The sequence below is a fragment of the Microtus oregoni genome, unplaced genomic scaffold, assembly GCF_018167655.1.
Source record: "Microtus oregoni isolate MIOR12 unplaced genomic scaffold, Mior012 000028F_ref0000031, whole genome shotgun sequence".
NCBI classification, from domain to species: domain Eukaryota; kingdom Metazoa; phylum Chordata; class Mammalia; order Rodentia; family Cricetidae; genus Microtus; species Microtus oregoni.
Window position 1 is genome coordinate 1374914 of NW_024543087.1, and position 22159 is coordinate 1397072.

Sequence of the window (22159 nt, forward strand, 5' to 3'; positions counted from 1 at the left end):
AAACCAATCCGAGTGACACATCTTCAGAGTGTTCCAAAACATTTCCCTTTTTGTCCAAAGAAAAAGGCAAGGTTTTTAACTCTAACACAGTAAAGCTGTGAACAATGAGAACAGTTATCAGGTACTGTCTACATAGACAGGAAAGGTATTAACTTACCCTATCTTGGGGTACCTAGTTCACTTTCTATCCTAACTTGTATTACCAACCCAAAACTGATTTTGTTTTTGGACCTCAAAACATTTTCTTTTACATTTCTTAAGTTTCTTTTCTGAAGCTGGAGATAAAGGTGACTGAGCCAAATGTAGGTGCTGGGAGCTAAACCTAGGTCCTGCACAACAGCATTGAGTGGTTTCTCTAGCTCCACTTTCTTTTCCTCCCCCAAGACAGGGTTCTCTGTGTAGCCCTGGCTGTCCTGGAACTCACCCTGTAGACTATGCTGGCCTCGAACTCAGAGATTCGTCTGCCTCTGCTGAGATTAAAGGTATGCACCAGCACCTCCGGACTCCAGCCCCACTTGTAATTGAATCTAAGGTTCCCAGGCTTGCAGACAGCACTTTACCAACTAAGCCATCTCTCTCTGCAGCCTCCACCTGGCTTTACTCTTAAAGCTAAGCTAATCGCCAGGCCTGGCAGAAAGTTCTTTCATATCCCAGCAACTGTGGAAATGGGATCTTGGCGGTTTTTTTGTTGTTGTTTTGTTTTGAGACAGGGTCTCTCTGTAGCTTTGGATCCTGTCCTGGAACTAGCTCTTGGAGACCAGGCTGGCCTTGAATTCACAGGAATCCGCCTGCCTCTGCCTCCCAAGTGCTGATCTTGGCGTTTTCAACCACTTTCCCCAGAACTAGCCAAGGGAGAGGGCCATGACCCAATGGAACAGGAATACCCATGCCAGCTTTGACAAGGCCAGCCCTTCTTCCCTACTAAACACTAAGGAAAACAGACTATGACTTGAGGGCAGTAACTGAACTGGGAAGAGTTGTTATTAGCTGCACAGTGAACACATAGGAATTCACTAGCTCATGTGATTTGGTCAGGATCAAAGAAAGGTCCTGAACCTGGAGTTTCTAAAAAACTCAGATTTGGAATTAAAATACAAGCTGAAATATAAAGTCACACTACAAACATAAAAATGTTATTATGTAAAACTTGGTAAAGTAAATTAGGTCATCTAGTGCGGCCGATGAAAGTCATTTTACTGAGCACTTGTCATCTGTCACCTCTAATGACATCCACTTTGACGTACAGGCTTTATCTGACTACAATCTTATAATTTTGACTGTACATTTTAATTTCTTCCAGAGTATAAAAAAATTCTGAGGTCCTGACAATAGAAAATTTGAAAGTAACCTAGATTATCATAACCCCTTGACTTTACTTTTAGTCTAGGTAACTATGTATTAGAATTATCTCTGTATCTTTTCTTAACATAGGGATTTGAACAGCCACAACACAATCATGCATAACAAACCAACATAAGTACATGTTATGAAGTCAAGGCACTAAGGGTCTTAATAGTTGCCAGGCGGTGGTGGTGCACACCTTTAATCCCAGCACTCAAGAGGCAGAGGCAGGCGGATCTCTGTGAGTTCAAGGCCAGCCTCTACAGGGGCTAGTTCCAAGACAGGAACCAAAGCTACAGAGAAGAAACCCTGTCTCAAAAAAACAAAAAAGTTGGAATATTTACAAATACCAGCTGTCACCTCATTTCAGAACACTTTCTTTTCTCAGTGCTGTGGAACACAACCAAGGTCTGCACACATGCTAGGCAAGTGCTCCATCCATGAGCTCTAGTTCCAGCCAGTTTCTTCATCTGAGTCTTCCCTTTCAAATAATCTTTGAAGTCCTCAAAGACTAAATTAAAATCATAGGAATTCCACTGTGCCTCCTCTGTTTTGTAGTTCTCGAAACTGGAATTTTCTACTTTTTCTAAATACCATCCAGAATGTGAGAATGAAACCCATTGAAACTTGCTCAGCCTGGGGAGGAGATCAGAGACAACCTGGGCATGTCTCTCAACAAGCAGTACTGACTCCTTACTGGGGAATGTTAGCAGCACCTCACCCAAATGAGTATTATAGGAATTTTAGGGACAGTCCTCAATCTTAGTAAATCAAAGTAGCTGGAATTCGCTGTCTCCATCAGCCCCTGACCACCTGGCTATTTAGGACAGACATGTCAGAGGTGCCCAGAGCTTTGCAATGTTAGGTCTGGGAGGTAATGACAGTAAGGGAAAAGGCTGTTTTCTACTTCCTGTCACTTCAAAGGAACAGGTTGTTAAGGGCTTGGGCTTGGTTTCTTTTCTTTCTTTTTTTTTAAAACTTCAGGAATGGGAAAGTGTATAAATGTTTACAGTGGAGTTGCCGAGTGCTATGTCAGGTGATAACTTGTTGCTTCACTCAATACTAGACAGACATAAAGTTCAAAGCTTCAGAATTCAGTCAGGACAACTTGCTTATTGCTCAATTGATTCATAATTTTAAAAAAGGAGTACTGAGCAACAACTTTTCCCTGAACAATCTCATCCTATGTATGCTCATCAGGACCCATCAGGACCCATCTCTATAAAGCCACACCCATCTGTTCCCATACCCACCCACAACGCTTGATTTCATCTGACCTCAGCTTAGCAGGATTGGGACCAGTGAGCACAGGCACAGAGAAAAAAACAGACCCACATTCCATTTCAGGAAGCATAACTGCTTAGGGTACAGTTAAAACGAAGTCCTTGGCTCTTAGATGTTTAAGTTTTATTTTCTTTAAATTAGCCTCTGAAATGCTTGTGTTTACTTTCCCTTCCAGAAAAATAACTTTAAAGGGTATAGGCTTTGTTTTAACAAAGGAAGAATAAAGCTGAACAGAGGTGCCTACTATTAGGAGCAGTAGGCTATGACCAACAGCAGAGAAACATCCTCCTCCTCGCTACTCCACAAGATGGGTTCTGTGGTGTCGCATGAGGTGCGAGTTAGAAATGAAAGCTGCGCCACACTTGGCGCATTCATAGGGCTTTTCCCCCGTGTGGGTTCGCTGGTGGACAGTGAGGCTCGACCTCTGTCTGAAGGCCTTCCCACATTCGTTACATGTGTAAGGTTTCTCCCCATTGTGGATTCTCTGATGAATAAGCAGGTATGAGCTACAAGTGAAGGCCTTGCCACACTCATTACACACATAAGGGAGGTCTCCACTGTGAATTCTCTGGTGGACAATAAGGCAAGAGAGTTGACTGAAGGCCTTTCCACATTCACTGCAGTCGTACGGTTTCTCTGCAGTGTGGATTCTCTGATGGACAATGAGGTGAGAGAAACAACTGAAGGCTTTCCCACAGTCTTTACACTCATATGGCTTCTCCCCAGTATGGCTTCGCTGATGCACAATAAGGTTTGCACTCTGGGTAAAGGCTTTGCCACACTCGTTACAGGCGAAAGGCTTCTCCCCAGTGTGGATCCTCTGATGGACAATCAGGTTGGAGCTTCTAGTGAATGTCTTCCCACATTCGTTGCATTCGTAGCATTTCTCGGTTATATGGACCTTCTGGTGCCGAGCAAGCTGCGAGCTGTAACTGAAGGCTTTCTCACATTCACCACACTTAAAGGTTTTTTCTAAGGAGTGGATTTTCTGATGTACAGTCAGATTTGAGCTCTGAGTGAAAGCCTTCCCACATTTTGCACAAACATAAGGTTTCTGCCCAGTGTGGATCCTCTGGTGCACAACAAGGTTTGCACTCTGGATGAAGGCCTTCCCACACTCGTGGCACTCAAAGGGTTTCTCCCCAGTGTGGATTCGCTGGTGCACAACAAGATTTGCACTCTGACTAAAGCCTTTCCCACACTCACTACATGTAAAAGGCTTCGGCCCAGGCTGTATTTTCTGACTTTTGGCTGAGTCAGAGCTAAGGCAGTATTTCCTCCTGGACTTAGATTTCTGGTCTTCATCCTCTTGGAAGCTCTCAGACAATGGAGAGTCTTTCACTGTTACTTTTCTTATATCTTGTTTTTCCCTCTTTATTTTCTGTCTTTTTAACACATTTCCCTTTTCGTAAGATTCTCCTAGCTCAGGTCCTTGAAGGTCACCTTTCTGGATTCTTCCTAAAACCACAGGGGGTTCTTCTGCTTCACCACAAACCTCTGTTTTAGGAACCAATAGCTGTAGGTTCTTGGCTTCAATACCTGTACCAGGAAACAGAAATGAAAATGTTAAGATTCCTCTGGCCTAGAAAAAGAACAGGTATCAAGATCAGAATAAAGAACTCCACCTTTGCAAACTGACCTCATGAAAGAAGGGAATAAATACCACACCCTCTGTGCCCTTCTATGCACTTACCTTCCCCAGATTCTGTTACGTTCCAGTATGAGTGTCACCTAAAAGGTCAGGGGCTGAATGACTAGCCCCTAGCTAGTGGTGTTTTTCAGGAAGTTATGAACACTTGAGGCCCTGGTCCCTGCTTATCATAAAGTAAACAAACTCATCTTCTATTGTTATCTGTTATTGTAAGCTAAAAGAAACTTTCCCTCCTTACATCAGTCGGCAACAACGGACTCTTAGCCCAGAGTAACAGGCCCAAGCTCTAGACAAGACTCCTGGTAACCTGAAGACCAGTTATGAAGGATACCAGCTCTGCCTCAACTTTTTTTCTTGACCTGCTAGCATGGATTAGCAAACTGACCAGTTAATTATGGAAAATCCCTATCCATAAACAAAAGGCCACAAATTTAGGCTTTTTTGTGTGTGCAAATGCTAGACAGACAGCAAAGGAAGGATAAAATCTGGGCATGGTAACATACACCTGTAATCCCAGCACTTGGGTAACAGAGGAAGGAAGGTTGCTATTGATTGAGTCTGAGCCCAGCCTCGACCACAGCAAGTTGAAGGACAGTCAGGGTTAAACAGAGAGACTGGCTCAGAAGTTAAGAACACTACGTTTCCAAAGGTCTTAGGACTTACAATGCCAAGCAAACATTCTATCACCAAACTACAATCAGACCCCACAAAGTTTTTATAACAATATCTTTCTTTATTTTACTTTTTTCTTCTTGGTGCAGAGGATTAAATGTAAATCCTCACATTTGTAAACCTACATTTTGAACTGTAAATGTAACCATTTCAAAGTCCTTGCTACCCAACCCTGTACCCATGAGAAAGTGGAAGGGCAGGACTGACTCCACAAATCTTCCTCTAACCTCTGTGGTGTGGGTGTGAACACACATGCACACAGAGTAAATAAAATTTAATCAGAAAAAAACCTCACGTGGGCATGACAGTATATACCTGTGATCCCAACATCTAGGACGTAGAAACATGAAGTTCCTAAATTCAAGCCAGTCTGGCCTACATGAGACACTGGCTGAAAAAAAAAAAAAATACTCAAACCAACAAATAAAAAAAGATTTGAAATCTATGTTGTTGGGCCTCTAAACTGGGTTTTGTACTCTTTAGCTATGAAGCATATAATCCTACCGAACAAAGATCTAAACACATTCCTGACCCTCACTTATGGGTTATTCCTGCACAAACCGGATTCTGCCATAGACAATCAGGACTGATTTCACAGGCCAAGGTGTAGTGGCACAAACCTTTAGTCTCAGCACTTAGGAGGCAGAGGCAAGTAGATCTCTGTGAGTTCAAGGCCAGCCTGGTCTACAGAATGAGTTCCAGGACAGCCAGGGCTATGTAGAGAGACCCTGTCTCAAAACAACAAAAACCAAAACAAATGAGCAAAAATACTAAATGATTTAATTAAGTAAGGTTAACATCCTACTGTTTTCAGTCTGTGATGCTCTTACAATCAGCAAGGCTCAACACCTCATCTGCTTCTTGGATTTTTTTCTTTTATTTCTGTACCTTTGACTTACCCCCTTACAACCACTTCTGTTTGTGTGTATGAGCACACACACCACAGTGTGCATGTGGAGGTCGGAGGACAACGTTAAGAGCTGGTTCTCCCCTGCTACCATGTGATCCCTTGGGAGTGAACTCAGGTCAACAAGCCTGGCAACAACTGCCTTTACCAGTAAGCTATCTGGTAGCCGTGAATTAACTTTTTAAGCCTTTAAATCACTTATCATATTAATGATCTGTAGTAACACCTCAAATACTGTATAGCCCTGGCTAGTCCAGACCAGCTATGTAGACCAGGCTGGCCTCAAACAGATCCAACTGCCTCTGCCTCCAGAGTGCTGGGATTAAAGGCCATGATACAAAGATAAAGGTATCTTTTAAGAATTTTTAAATTACATTTATTGGGAGAGGGAAGTAGCATGCCAAAGTGCACGTGTGGAGGTCAGAGATCAACTTTTGGGAGTCAAAATAGTGTTTTTCTTTTCCAATACGTGGGTCTGAGGGATGGAATGAGGTCATCGGGCATGTTTACCTTTTGTGCTGTATCACTAGCCCTAAAGGTATTTTTTTAATAATTTACTTCTTTTTATTTTATGTGCATTGGTGTTTTGCCTGCACGTATATCTGATACACTGAAACTGGACTTGCACATAGTTGTGCGCTGCCGTGTGGGTGCTGGGAATTGAACCCTGGTCTCCTGGAAGAGTAACCAGTGTTATTAACTGCTGAACCATCTCTCCAGCCCAAGGTATTTTTTTTTCCTTTAAATATTAAAACAACAACAACAACAAAAAAAAAAAAAAACCCAGACATTTAAGACTGAGGATATAATTCAATTTGTAAACTGCTTGCCTAGCATGTACAAAGCCTTGGGTTAACTTCCAGCACACATGCACCAGGCACATCCTGTAATCACAGCACTTGGGAAATGAAAGCGGGAGGATTAGAAATTAAAAATTCAAGGTCAGTCATGGCTGAATAGTGAGTTTAGGGTCAGGCAGGGGTATGAGACCATGTCAAAAAGAAAAAAGAAAAGAAAAAAAAAAGAAAACAAAAAAGCAGAGTCTACTGTCTTTTACTTGCAACATATAAATATCCATGATGACTCAGGTTTACACGTGCGCAGAGATGTTAAAAGTCCTGAGGAATGAGCATGATTAAACAGTGAAATTTAGAATTTATCTGTTTGCTCTTTAGTTTATATTAAAAAAACAAAAACAAAACCCATCACTCACTGTGGCAACCATACGGGCTGCTCTCTCCACACTGTGTATTTAAGAAGGAAAACCAGACACCCACCCACGCATTTTAATGTGACTAAGATCAGGGAGCTGAACTTTACCTGGCGGGGTTGGGATCCCATGAGGCTGCAGGACCTCACTCTTGGCCAGAGTCCCTGGTAATGAGTAGCCCTCAAGGGGTGCAGCAGCAGCCTCCTGTGTTGCTTTTAGGACCAGTGCCATGTCCCAGAACATTTTCTGACCCTAGAAACAAGTGGGCATAGTTTGTTTGAGGGAAATGAAGACTGAAGCATTGTGATACAGCTTTGCAGATGGAACACACTCCTGGAGTCACCAACACTGGGCAGGAGTCCCCCTACCTCCCCGGGACACCTGCGTATGATACAGCTTTGCAGACGGAACACACTCCTGGAGTCACCAACACTGGGCGGAGTCCCCCTACCTCCCCGGGACACCTGCGTGTGATACAGCTTTGCAGATGGAACACACTCCTGGAGTCACCAACACTGGGCAGGAGTCCCCCTACCTCCCCGGGACACCTGCGTGTGATACAGCTTTGCAGACGGAACACACTCCTGGAGTCACCAACACTGGGTGGAGTCCCCCTACCTCCCCGGGACACCTGCGTGGAGAAGTTAGGCTACCACTTTGATTATTTTATTTTATTTTATTTTAAGTTTTTCAAGACAGTGTTTCTCTGTGTAGCCCTGGCTGTCCTGGAACTCAGAGAGATCCACCCGCCTCTGCCTCGAGTGCTGGGATTAAAGGTGGGTGACACACACACACATCCCGGTCTACCACTTGGATTTTTAACTCACAGAATTCTATAATATACATTCTCATCTGTTAATGAGCCCTAGCTTAGACAAGTAGAGAGCATGGCTTTAAGAAGCCAGGGTGAGCTGGCGGTGGTGGTGCACGCATTTCATTCCCACTACTCGGGAGGCAGAGGCAGGCAAATCTCTGTGAGTTCGGAGCCAGCCTGATCTACAAGTGCTAGTTCCAGGATAGCCAGGGCTGTTACACAGAGAAACCCTGCTCCGAAAAACAAAAACCAACAACGACAACCAAAAACAAACCCAAAAACCTAGGTATTATTCCCCAGAGTCTGTTCTGGTTAGAACAGAATATAACGTGGGTAACAAGATGTTGTAAAGCCCCCCAGGTTCTATGCAGCAATGGTTGTGAACAACAGAATTACAGATCAATCAATGGGACCATCTCACTGTGCTCCACAGGAATAAAAAGAACCCTCACCAGGAGAGAAAAAGCCTGGGTTTGGCAGTGGAGTGCCCCTGAAACTATCTGAGCTCCGCATTCTCTTCTTCCCCTCCAGATCACCACTTACCTTTCCCTCCTCTTCAGATACATCAACGCTTAAATAAGGACCTTCCCCTGGGGCCCAGACCTTGAAGTTCTCAGAGTACACTTGTCGACTGGATGTGCTCACACTTTCACCATCTTCCCCATCCTTTTCCACCTTCACTGGGCCCCAGGAGGCTCGGGCCATGGTCCTCTTCAATTCTGCAGCCATCCTCTCTGTTCAGCGGGGGATGCCCAGCACTGGTCATGCCCCATCTAATCTCCAAGTCACCAGAGCTCTGAGTCTCTTCCCAGTGCCAAGAGGAGTACTGTTCCCTGCAAAACCAGAAAACACAGTTAACACCAAATGTAGCTTTGTTTGGATAGCACTGTGCCCATTGGTTGGTGCTTCCTGCTCTGGCTAGTGGCATGGTAGGACAATAGCAGTCTGTTCTCCTTCAAATTTCAGGGGTACACTCGTGTACACACCTTTAATCCCAGCACTTGGGGAAGCAGAGGCCTTGTCTACATAGGCCATCCCAGGCTGCATAGTGAGATGGTATCTCAAATTAAAAAAAAGAAAGAAAAGGAAAAAAAGGAGGAAGTATTAGTATTTTAACTGTAAAAACTTTAAGAATATAGAAAAATATTAGGGAAAATCTCCAATCCAGTGATAATAACAATTTTACTTAGTAGCTTAATTTTTTTACTATGGGGACACTTATTTTCAGAATTAGACTAATTTTTTTTTCTTTCAGAAATGAGGACCAAACCCAAGGCCTCAAATAGTCTACCACTGAACTATATCCCCAACCCCTAGACTAAAGCTTTAAAGAGGGAACATTACAAAGGTTTTCTAAAGAGAAAAGAATGATTATCTCAAAGGTTATAATTACAAGCATTTTTGAGGGTCTTTCTTTTTTTGGTCTTAAAAAGTATTCATGTAAACATCATTGTTTATCCTTTTTTTTTTTTCAAGACAGGGTTTCTCTGTAGCTTTGGAGCCTGTCCTGGAACTAGCTCTTGTAGACCAGGCTGGCCTCAAACTCAGAGATCCACCTGCCTCTGCCTCCCGAGCATCACCACTGCCCGGCCTATCTTTATTTTTTAATTGTTGCACAATAACCTATAATTCTCAGTCTTTCTGAAGAGGTTATATAAACACATAAAATCAAATGTATTCTATACATATACTTATATAAACAGAGTAATTAGTGACTAGACTGGATGTCGCTAATCCCCTGTGTGTGTACTTCTGGACCACACTTGGACATAGTTCACCACTCTGTACTGTGTAATAGTGTTTCATTTGTATTTTAATAAATAAAATTTGCCTGAGGGTCAGAAAAGTAAAACAGCCCCACTGGTCAGCCTTACAGACCAGGCAGTGGTGATACACACCTTTAATCCCAGCTCTAGAGAGGAATATAATACACAGTCTCATTCTGGGATTCCTGGAGGCAGGATCGCCATTTTGTACTGAGGTCGAGGTAAGAGTTAGTGACTGGCTGTTTTGCTTTTCTGACCTTCAGGCAAGTTTTATTTACTAAAATACAAATGAAATGCCACTACAGTGTGGTGGGGTTTGCTGTGGTTTTGCTGGGAAGCCATCCAAAGGCCTGATGCTATTAGACAGACACTCTACCGCTGAGGTACACCCTCAGCCACAGCCACTTCTGTTCCACAACAGCCATAGCGGTCTTCCACTATGTAAAGTAAATAACGCATACACACCTCACTCTGGCGGAGGATTCTACACTCACTTCACCGTACTGTTTACAACCTTTTCTTTAACAAACGTGGACTTCACTCCTCAGTTTGGTAACAGTTGTTTCAGTACAAATCACCCTTTAGTCCTATGGCGTTATTCCTTTAGAAAGAACTGTGAGGTCACTAGCTTAAAAGCTTATATGTTTCAAATTGCTTCCTAAAACACCACATAAAGTCAGGCGCACAACTACTAATTAAAAACCTTTTTATCTCGGATAAGCCGACAGGTGTTTTTTTTTATTTTAACTAAGTCAAATAATCTGACTATTATTTTAGCTGGATATAAGAATATTGGGTTGTTTTTTTTTTTTGTTTGTTTGTTTCTATTCCTCTTTGGTTCTGTTAATAAAAACTCTGCCAATTTTTACCAAATCCACCTTTGCAGCTTTTGGAGTAATCATTCTCATTTTTCCAACGTTAACTTTATTGTACACACTGAATTTTCAAGGAATACCACGCTTTTCCCCACTGAACCAAATCACAATTCTGGAGGGTTATCCTCCCCGTGGTGTGGGGCTGAGTCCCCCTGGCAGGAAAGCCTTTGAGACTCGTTCCCCTATGTGCACACGCTAAGCTCTCTACTCTGAGTCTTCCGAAGACTCCGTGGGCTTCGCGCCCCCGCAGGCCCGGAGCCACAGCACAGGCCTCCGTCCTCCAGAGCCCGCAGCCCCTCGCCGCCCGGCCCCGGCCCGTCCCACTACCTCGTGGCTCCGCAAGAAGGATGGGTCGGTGCAGGGCGATCCTGCTCCTCTCCCGCCCGGCGACACCCGCTCACCACGGAGGCCCAGCCCGCCAGCGCCAATTTCAGGACTGAGACTACAGAGCCTCTCTGCATTAACTGGAAGAACAATGACCGGACAGGAAGTGCCTCGGGAAGGGCTTCCGGCTCCACAGTCACAGGCCGACCTCTCTAGGAATTTAGGAAGTCGTCCTCCTCTGTGCATTTCCTAAGAGTCCTGAGATTAGGGAGAGCCGGGTATTGGCGGGCAGGGCAGGAGCAATTTTTGCAAGGCGCGCACCTACCCAGAGCTGCCAAACTGTAGAAAATCCTGATAGATTGCAGGAAAAAAAAATTATTTTCAAATTATCAAACAGTACAGAAAAATTGAAGAAATGATGCCGTGAATACCACTATCCTTCATCTGGACAAGACCAAAGCAGTCTGCACTTTTCTTTCTAGGATTTTGATAATGACCAAAGGTGATGATTAATTCCTTGTGCCCATTTTTGCTTTCAATCTCCTGCTTAAACAAAACAAAAACAACTATTTATGAGTGGGTATATACCGTAAAGATTTAAATTAATGGAGTATTTGGTCCTTTCTTTGCAACTGTAAAAGGCAGCCTGCCAGTAAAAGAATACCTTACTTGCTTACTCACTGTTAATCTATAGCAAATTGTTTGGACATGAATGTCCGTGGGTTCCTGGAATAATTCGTTTTTCACCTGTAATATGTAAAATGTTTAATCTTGTAAGGGATACAGAGAACATGCTGGTTTTTTACTTATAGTCATTGTGATCATTCACTTGAAAAACAGAATGTAACCACATTATAATTTTTATACTGCCTGAAAGATTTTGCTGGGGTATATAAACTGTAAGGGCAAGAATAAAGATAGAATCAAAATGAGTTAGAAGGGAAGCATCAAGAATGAGGGAATTAGAAGGAAAAAAAAAACATCAAGAGTAAAGATAGAGTTAGAAGGAAAACATCAAGAATCAGAGAAAGAAATCACCAGGAAAATAAAGAATATATAATATGAAGAAGAATAAAGAAAAGGTCTGAAGGAAACCATCAAGAGAGTGTATGAGTGTTTTCTCCCTTAACTCCCTCAGATAAATAGTCGTAGTATGCACCCCTCTGCTGAAGGCTGGGCCCCAGGCAATACTAACAAAACATTTAATTGAGGTGGTGGCTTACAGTTTCAGAGGTCCAGTCCATTATCACCATGGTGGGAAGCATAGCTCTGTTAAGGGAGACATGATGCTGGCTACATCTCATCAGAAGGCAGCAGGAAGTCAACTGTTACACGGAGGGAAGCTTGAGCAAGAGAGACCTCAGAGCCTACTCTGCAGCAACCCACTTCCTCCAACAAGTCACACCTAACAGTATCAGTCCCTTTGGGGCCATTTTCCTTCAAACTGCAGCAGTCACTTCAGTGTGATTGTATTTTATTTTACAAATGACTGCATTTTTCCTTTTTACTGTTCTGGGGTTCTGGTAAACACCTTTACACCAAGGCATATGCCCAGCACTACCTAGATTTTCTGATCTCTCGGTGACTCATATTTACAGCAAAAAGAAATTCTTCCATAGTGTGATTTCTTTTTGTTATAGGTGACGTCTTGAAGTGGCAAGAATTCCTTTGTGGACCCCACACATTAACGGTGTTTTTCATCTGTGTTAACTTTCTGGTGTACAGCAAGTATTTTTCCTTTGTCTAAAAGCTTTGCTATAATCATTACAGCCTTAGGGTTTCTCCCCTGTGTGGATTCTCTGGTGACCAATTAAATTCCTCTCAGAGCTCAAGGATTTCCAGTATTTCTCCCACTCATAAGGTTTGTCCCCAGTGTGCATTCTCCGATGCACCACGAGGTTTTTATTCTGACTAAAATCTTTCCCACGCTCCCCACATTTGTGAAGTTTGTCTCCACTGTGATTTCTTTGATGTACCATAAGCTTTCTACTAGCGGTAAAGACTTTTCTGCATATATAACATTCGTAAGTGTTCTTTACCCATTGTTAATTCTGTTAATTTCTGTTGTAGGCAGAGCCTTTACCACACTCATTCCACTCACAGGGCTTCTCCCCAGTGTGGATCCTCTAATGGGCTATCAGGTTTGAGCGGTAACTGAAGATTCCCACAGCCATTGCCCTTGTAGGATTCTGCCCATGCGAATCCTCTGATGCCCAATGAGGCTTTTCTTCAGAAAGAAGCAATTTCCACACTCATTACCCGCATAGGGCTTTTCACAGCTGTGGGTTCTCTTATGTTTGATGAGGTTCCTGTTTGAACTAAAAGCGTTCCCAGACTGAACTACATTCAAAGGGCTTTTCTCCAGTGTGGATTCTCTGGTGAACAAACATTCCTGAATTATAACTGAAATCCTTCCCATAGTCTTCACTCTTGTGGGTATGGAGTTTCTGATGGGCCATAAAAGTTTTGCTCATCATAAGGGTTTGCCCATGCTCTCCACGTTCATATGGCTTCTTCCATTGTGGAGTCTCTCACATTCAAGAAGGTTTCTGTTGGAACCAAAGACTTTACCACAGTCTTTGCCTTCATGGAGACTCTCTCCAGTGTGGAGAGCAAAATAAGGCTCTTCTTCAGAATGAGCACTCCCCACATTCACTACAGCCATAGGGCTTTTCTCCATCGTGGAGTCTCTGATGGTCCAAGGGATAAGCACTCTGAGGAAAGGCTTTGCCATAATCGTTGCATTGGAACGTCAGTAAGTTAAGCATTCTTGGAAAACACCTTGCCACATTATCACATTTATACTGTCTCTCCCCAGAATGGTGTCTCAGACACTCCTCACATTTGTAAGATTTCTCCCCGTGTGGATTCCCTGGTGGTTTAGAAGATAAGCACTCTGGGGCTGGAGAGATGGCTCAGAGGTTAAGAGCATTGCCTGCTCTTCCAGAGGTCCTGAGCTCAATTCCCAGCAACCACATGGTGGCTCACAACCATCTGTAATGAAGTCTGGTGCCCTCTTCTGGCCTGCAGGCATACATGGAGGCAGAATGTTGTATACATAATAAATAAAATCTTTAAAAAAAAATTAAAAAAAAAAGAAGATAAGCACTCTGAGAGAATGCTCTCCCACAGTCCTGGCCTTTGGAAAGTCTCTCCCCAGGATGGTTCTGAGAGCATTAGAAGGCTTGAGCGCCCAACAGAGTCTTGTCCACACTCCCTCCTTACATGTATGAGATTTCTATCAGTATGGATTCTCTGATGGTTCATAAGATGGGGCATTTTACTAAAATGTTTACAACATATATCACGTTATAAAACTTCTTTCCTTCAGTACCTATGAAACGTTCACAAGTAGTTGAATCCAAGGTCAAGCTTTCTTCAAATTCCCACCGTGTCTGGCCTCGTTTTTCTGGTAGAGTCCTTTTCTTCTTCCTCTGTTCACATCCGCAAAGGGACCTCTTCTTTACTATATATACTCTTTCCCTGTTCGTTTTCTGACTGACTTGTCAAAACTTGCCATTCATACTCTTCTTCAAAATCAAAGAAATATGTTCTTAGAATCTTTTTGATGTTCCTTTTATATAGTCTGCTCTTCAGAAAATGCTCCATTTTGACATCACCTCCTCATTCTTGGCAATAGTATCCCATTCTGGTAAAATGAACTAAATACAAAGCTATCAAATTGTTATCAATTTTTTCTTGGTTATTCTGGTGCTAGAGATGGAACCCAGGGTTTTGCATTAGCTAAGCAAGTATTCTACAACTGAGGCATGGCCTCAGTCCATACTTCCTTTGAGACAGGGTCTCACTATGTAGCTTAAATGGCCTTGAACTTACTGTGTAGGTCAGGATAGCCTCAAAGTCATGAGTTCCCCGTCCGTCTGTCTCATAAGCACTGGAACAACAGGGTAGCACCACCATGACAGTCTGTCTGTCTCTCGGTTTCCCTCTTCCATCTTGTTATGTAGCCCAGCTTGGTGCTGAATGCCCAGTTTTCCGGCTTTGGCTTCCCAAAGGCAAATATTATAGGTGTGTGCTATGACACCTCGTTTGAGAACAAAATCATTAAATGACTTAAAAACATGCCACAAGGATACACGCAACATGTGTTAACTTACTCATTTTTGCAGTGCAGGGGTGGAATCCAGGGTTTTGCACATGCTAGGCCAGTGACCTATCAGTGAGCTATTTTTATTTTTGGCTTCTGGAAGAATATACTTTAAAACTGTTCTTATTTATTTTATGTGAATGGGTGTTTTGCCTGCATGCATGTCTGTGCACCACATGCCTGACTCTGCCTCCCAAGTGCTGGGATTAAAGGTGTGCACCACCAATGCTCGGCTAATTGTTTGCTTTTAATAAAATAACAAGTCGGATATTCACCTTCCTAGATATGGACGGAGGGGCGAGGACCTAGGACTTACCACAGGGCAGGGAACCCTGACTGCTCTTTGGACTGGAGAGGGAGGGAGAAAGGAGTGGGGGGAGGGGGAGAAGAGTGGGAGGAGGGGGAGAAGGGTGGGAGGAGGGGGAGGGAAATGGGAGGCTGGGAGGAGGTGGAAACTTGTTTTTTTTTTCTCATTTTCTCAATAAAAAAATAAAAAAATAAATAAATAAAAATAACAAGTCCATCCTTGATACCTGATACCATTGCCCAGACTGAGTTATGGTTCAGACTGCCTGCATACAAGTATTTTTTCATGAGTGACAGATTGAAGGAAAATAATCAGAGTAAGGTTGAAGTACAAGATACATATGCAAGAGAATGTCATAATGAATTTTTTACATAATAAATAGGCTGATCTTTAAAAGAAACCCGTAGGGATGGCTCAGTGCTCTTCTAGAGGACATAAGTTTGGTTCTCAACACCCACATCGGATGGCTTACAGATGCCTGCATCTACAGCTTCAAAGGATCCAATGGCCCCTTCTGGCCTCCATTGGCACCTGAACACATGTGGTATATATTCACACAGACACACATATACACACATTTAGGAAAAAATGAATCTAATAAAAAATATAAGAAACAATGCCAAGGTTCCAGCCTACAGGCCAAGGATTCAAAGTTTTACCAGAAGCACATATCTCAACTATACACTTGTGTTACAAATCCCCAGTGAGGAGCACAGCGGAGCTCCCACTGGATCTGGAAAATGGCATTCTCTTTTCTTTACTCTCTCTCTCCTCTCTCTCTCTCTCTCCCTCCCTCCATCCATCCCTCCCTCACCTTCTCCCTTTCCTTCCATCCTTCCGTTTTGGACAGGAGCTCAGGAACCCCTTAAGTATTCCACAATAGTTCAAACCTTTCAGTGAGCTTCCTTCCTCAGTATCCTAAGTGATTTTTTTTCCAGACAGGGTTTCTCTGAGTAACAGCTATGGCTGTTCTGAAACCGTCTCTGAAGACCAGGCTGGCCTCGAACTCACAGAGATCTGCCTGCCTTTGCCTCCCGAGTGCTGGAATTAAAGGCCTGCACCACCACCGCCCAACAATCTTGAGACACCACACTTGGTTTGGAAAGCATCATTCTTTCTGTGCCACTCCCTTTTGCACCCCAGTCCCACATCACTGCTCCAACCAGACTCACAGAAACAACAGATATGCTTTGCTTAGGGCAGTGGTTCTCAGCCTTCCTACTGCTGTGACCTTTAGTACAGTTCCTCATGCTGTGGTAACCTCCAACCATAAAATTATTCCATTGCTACTTCATAACCGTAATTTTGCTACTGTTAGGAATTGTAATGTAAATATCTGATATGCAACCCCTGTTGGGGCCAAGACCCACAGATTGAGAACCGCTGGCTTACGGGAATGCTTGTAACCATCACCTCCAAGGTATGGAACCACACTCAGCATGGCCATCCTCATCCTGGAGGACAGAGAGGAATCTGTGCTTGTGTGAGGATTCTCAACTGGCCTCAAAGACCTTAACCATCAACCCCTAAACTAGCGCATACACTCTGTTCTGAACACAAACCTGCTTTAATTTTCATCAGGCTGCCAGTGTGCCAAGATTAAGGAAAATCACAGGATCACCAACCAGTCTGATCTTAATTCATCCCTTCCCCCACTACCTGGCCACCTCACTTCCTTTGGGGGTGTGGTCCATCTGGATCTTTCTGCAGCTCTTTTACCAGAGCCACAGCCTCCTTGCCATTCCCAGGGCAATGGAGCTGCACTCAGGCTTAGAGCTCACAAGGCAGGATGCCCAGGAATTGCCCCAGCACCAGCAGCTCCACATCTGATCCTTGGTGTGTGCTCCAGCCACAGCCACCTGTGGCAGAGTTCCCTGAGCCGGCTCAGTGCCGCCTGGGGTCCAGATGTCTCATGGTAGTGTAGCTGTCTAAAATGCAGATGGGAGGTTTCCAAAATAGAAGAGCTGCCTCCCTGGAAGCAGCTTCCCTGTTTCCAGGCATCATCCTTCCCTTTCACAAGATTCTCTTGTCTTAGAACATTGTGGGACCAACTTTCTCTTATTATTGTTTGTTAAGAAAGGCCCCTTTCCACTCCCCTTGATCTGGGCTTGAATCTTCCTTAGAGCATGAAGAACACCACCTGTAAGACCTCAAGAAAACATTAAAGTTAGCATCCTTGTTTGTTTTCTGTTACTGTGATAAACACCACAACCAAAAGTGACTTTTGGGAGAAAAGGTAAAGAGACTCTGGCCAGCTCAAGCATGAAAAGCATGGCTCTGGCAGGCCTTGCCCTTCTCACCCATTCCCTCTGCCTTGTTGAAAACCATTAGATTACATTCCTAAAGCTAGCCACCAACGTCTTTTTCCTTATTTGGCCACTTTCTCCTCCTGAGGCTGACTACCAAGGTCCAACTGTAGTAAAAAGGGCGGCGCCCCAACACCCCAGCCGCCTGCCCGGCTAGCTTATGCCCCAAAATAATTACACGGACACTGTATTCTTTTAATCACTGCTTGGCCCATTCTCTTCTAGGCTAATTCTCACATATTAATTTAGCCCATTTCTAATCATCTGTGTATGGCACCCCAAGGTGCACTTACCAGGAAGATTCTAGCCTATGTCCATCCTGGGTCGGACCTTCATCGCGTGTGTCTGCCAGGGAGCAGGGCATGGCGTCTCTGCTGAGGCATCTGCTCCGGAGAGCAGAGCTGTGGAGTCTGACCTCACTTCCTCTTCCTCCCGGCGTTCTGTCCTGTCTACACCTCCCACCTATCTTCTAACCAATAAAATGGGCCAAGGCAGTTCCTTTATTAGCCAATGACCTTCCTCCATCATCCAACTATCCAAGTATTGAAGTCCAACAATCAAAAGCTCCCTTTGGCTCACCTAATAACATGCCCAATTAAAATGAAACACCTCTTATTTGTAACTTGTAATGAGCATGGAAGCAGATTCCTCTGAATGAATAAATAAAGGGGAATCTGTAGTGTAGATAGAGCAGGAAATTTATAGAATAAAAATGAATGTAACTTGGTGTAATGTAAAAGCATTTCTTCTTGTGTGTGGTATGGAAAATTACTAAGGTGAAATATTAAGAGAACATTTGCCCTCTTGAAGGCTGCCACACCCATCTGGCCCTGCCAGATGTGGGGGCTGCACCCAGCAACCGAGGTAACGAAATAATCTTGCCACACAAGAGGGACCCCCACCCTTCTGTGGCCAGTAGATACTGATAACCTAGGACATCTGGTTATCAGAAGGATCAAACGAGGGACAATTTTGAACTGACTTAAAAGAGGTGGCTGAAGCAGGACGGTTATCTCACTTCTCACAATGGCTCTGGCACCAGGCCTCCGTGGAAAGAGAGATCCTCCTAGCCTGTCTCCCGGAAACAGACATTTAACGCCTCGCATCCTGAATGCAAATCCTCATTCCCTGAGAGTGGACATTGAAGGTCTGTCTCCCGAGAACAGACTAGATACTCTGCCTTTCAGAATGCTTTGCCATCCCGAAAGCAAAGCTTCGTCTTTTGAGCAGACAGAACGCTTTGCCATCCCGAGAGCAAAGCCTCATCTTCGAGAGTAGAGAACTAAAAGCCTTGTTTCCCGAGAGTGGGTCATCCGAAAGCCGAGTCCAAGGCCCTACCAGATACTAGCCTGGAACATCAGGATCTTATCTCCCGAGCACAAACTACGGGGTCAAGAGTCGCTACCCAGCCCCCAGTGCGGACAAGAGCCCAGCCTGAAGAAATTCAAAAAGCCCTTTTTAAGCCAGGGAATACCAGGTCGTATGATGCTATTTCATGTGTGTATGAGGGGTTAAGAGAAAAGCATAGACATGTTAATATATAAGTTTAGTGTGTGAAATGTTAAGAGATATTTTATGGATAATTGATAAGATTAGGAAATATTAATGGATAACTTAAGGTTAAGAAGCGTTTTATAGATAATTAATGGATAAGCTAAGGTTAAGGAGTGTTTTATAGATAATTAATGGATAAGTTGTATTAAGGTTATAGATAAGCAATGGATAAGTTGTAGTAAGGTTATAGATAAGTAATGGATAAGTTGTAGTAAGGTTAAGAAGTGTTTTATGAATAAGTGATAAGTTAGATTAAGGTTATGAATTGGTTTTATGTATTAGGTTTAGTAGGATTAATAACTGTGATATTGAATTGCCTGTGTGTTGCCCATTATCAATCCCCCATGCCTTTTGAGATTGTAACCCCCATTGATGCACTGGATATTGAAGTTGCTAGTAAAGAATCAACATAAAAACAATTCTCTTGCTTGGTCTGGTTACTCATCACTCTCTGGGGAGAAGGGCACAGAGTCCTCATAGATATTACTCGAATAGAACCTGAAGCTGAAGTCCCCCAGCTTGTAACATAACTAAATTATAAATTCAAATTAAACCCTTTTGTTTATAAACCGCCATTTTCCTCTCTATCCATATGACTCCTCTCTAACCAGAGGCAGTCCTGTGGTCCCCACTGGGACAAACACTACCGACCCCTCACCCTTGCTCCCTTCTCCTTCTTCCTAGTCCTCTGTCTCCTGTCTTTGTCTCCCGTTCCCTGCCCTTTGTCCCCATGGGGCAAATAAATCTCCTTTGTGCTGAGAACTTGGTCTTGGGGATCCTGAGCCAATACCAGTCTCTTACAAAAGGGTTCACTTGGCTTATACTTCTAGGCAACAGCCAATTGTTCAGAGTCAGGGCCAGAGCTCAGAAGAATGCTGCTGGCTGGCTCTCAGGCCCACACTGAGGTAGCTTTTCATACAACCCAGACACACCGGCCTAGGAATTGGTTTTGGGCCCTCCCCCATAATTATCAATTAAGACAGTCTCTCTCAGATGTGGCCATAAGCCCCTCTGATCAAGACAACTCTTCAATTGAGAGTAAAGAAAAGCCAAAACTGATTTTTTAAAGATTTATTTTAATATTATGTATACAGTGGTCTGTCTGCATGTTTGCTTGCAGGCCAGAAGAGAGCATCAGATCTCATTATAGACAGTTGTAAGCCACCATGTGGTTGCTGGGAATTGAACTCAGGACCTCTGGGAGAGCAGTAAATGTTCTTAACCTCTGAGCTGTCTCTCCAGCCCCCAAAGCCAAGATTTATAGAGCCCAGCCAGCTTCAGTAACAAACAGAATCTTCTGGAATGCAAGGCTCTGTAGACTACTTCCTTTGGCAAAAGTCCCTTGCCCTGCAGACAATGGAACCATACACATGGTTTAGGAATTAGGCTTTATTCTCAGAAGTTTTCCACTTGCTTACAATAAACCGTAGCCAACACTCTGACCAAGAGGCCTCCTGGATACTGCTGTAGCCAGAGCAGCCTACCTCACTTATGACTTGGTTTCTTAGCTTGTGACAGAGACCACAGCAATTCATACAAGGCTGTGAAACTGTGATGTGTAACTATACTTGAAGGTTTCCATCGTGGTTTGTTTTGTGGCACTGAGCGCACATGCCAGATAAATGTGCAGCCTCTGAACTGTACCCCTAAACTCCCATCCAAGTTTCTGTATAGTGCCTGGAGCTCAGATCCAATGCTACCTATTCTTGGGTCACTGCACTCCTCTCCGAGTTCAGCTTAATCCTGAAACATGCAAGGGGTGATCCCAGTGCTCCGTTAACAAAGGAAGGCTAGGTTAAATCATGTGGTTTCGTAGGACCTACACAATATTCTCTGAGATGTGTTCATTATGTTAACTGAAATATCTGGATAACTTTGAACAAAGTTTTGCTAAGCAGATCTTAGGCTGTGACTGTTCTCAGAAGTCAAGCAACCAACAGAAACAGCATTGTTTGGGTACAAAACAAAAAATTTGTAAGATTTTTAAACACACACAAACCAGAAACTAATTGTTATTGTTAAAAATGTGTGGTTATCACCAGGTGGTGGTGCATGCCTTTAATCCCAGTACTTGGAAGGCAGAGGCGGGTGGATCTCTGTGAGTTCAAGGTCAGCCTGGTCTACAGAGTGCATTTCAGGACAGGCGCCAAAAACTACACAGAAGAACCTTGTCTTGAAAAAAACCCAGAAAATTTGGTTATCTCTTACACATTTCTCCAGGATACATTTCTAGGAGAAAAACTGCGGGGCAAAGGGTACAAATCTTACAAGTTGTCAGGTTTACCAGTTATAGCACTGATTTATGGGCATCCTCATCAATTCATTCAGTCGAATACAAGCTTGCCGATATTTGTCCTGGGCTTGTTTTAACAATAACCAATCAGGGGAGACAGAAATCTAAAAGATTTCAATACATGTGGTCACACCTAACAACACGTAAACACACAAGCACAGGGATTCATGAGAGATGACTTTGGAGTGTGCTTAAAGGCAAGACATACAAAGTCCACTCAGGAACACTATTTCAAGAAGACATTGTATTTTCAAAGGAAGAGGGTAACAGCCAGATATGCTAACTCATATCTGATCCTCATATCAAAAGAAAGTCAATACTTTGCTGACAATGGGAGCTGCAATTATTCCCTTGTTGGGTTGTTTGAGTCAGGGCCTGGAACTGGCTAAGCAGACCAGGCTTGCTTCTAACTCAGAGAGACCTGCTTCCTGAGTGCTTGGATTAAAGATATGCACCCCAGTCTGTTATACATGTGCGACTTTGTGGTTTCCACGGTTGGTGACATGTAATAAACCTTTCCTTCATGGCTTCTGGGCTTGGGGCTTTGACTAGAGAGAAATTTCAGACTCTGAACATGATGGAAGTCTAGAATTGCTGAAGAACAGATAAGGGAAGGATAATGAATCAGTATCAAGGAGATCAGCTCCGTCTTTCCAACAGTCTAATCAAATGATCATATTCTAAGTAAAGAGGTAGTGCATACAAGACAACCTGGCATTCTGGGTAACTCATTTACAAGTGATGGAA

The 22159-nt window shown here is 43.5% G+C and overlaps 1 protein-coding gene across 1 annotated transcript; it reads right to left on the bottom strand.

Annotated features, from left to right (window-relative positions):
• Positions 1-2373: 2373 nt before the first annotated feature.
• Positions 2374-10988, bottom strand: Znf35 (zinc finger protein 35). The gene is made up of 4 exons (XM_041677223.1): positions 10848-10988; positions 8423-8712; positions 7176-7317; positions 2374-4164 (listed from the first exon to the last, which is right to left on the bottom strand). The coding sequence occupies exons 2-4, from the start codon at positions 8606-8608 to the stop codon at positions 2921-2923; spliced, it is 1572 nt and encodes a 523-aa protein (XP_041533157.1). The 5' UTR covers positions 8609-8712; positions 10848-10988; the 3' UTR covers positions 2374-2920.
• Positions 10989-22159: the final 11171 nt, after the last annotated feature.

Excerpts from the sequence above, each read along its gene's own strand:
- Znf35 (XM_041677223.1), bottom strand. The coding sequence starts at position 8,608 with ATGGCTGCAGAATTGAAGAGGACCATGGCCCGAGCCTCCTGGGGCCCA. Across the intron at positions 7,318-8,422 it reads TATCTGAAGAGGAGGGAAAG|GGTCAGAAAATGTTCTGGGA; the intron begins GTAAGTGGTGAT and ends ACTTGTTTCTAG. Across the intron at positions 4,165-7,175 it reads TGGGATCCCAACCCCGCCAG|GTATTGAAGCCAAGAACCTA; the intron begins GTAAAGTTCAGC and ends TTCCTGGTACAG.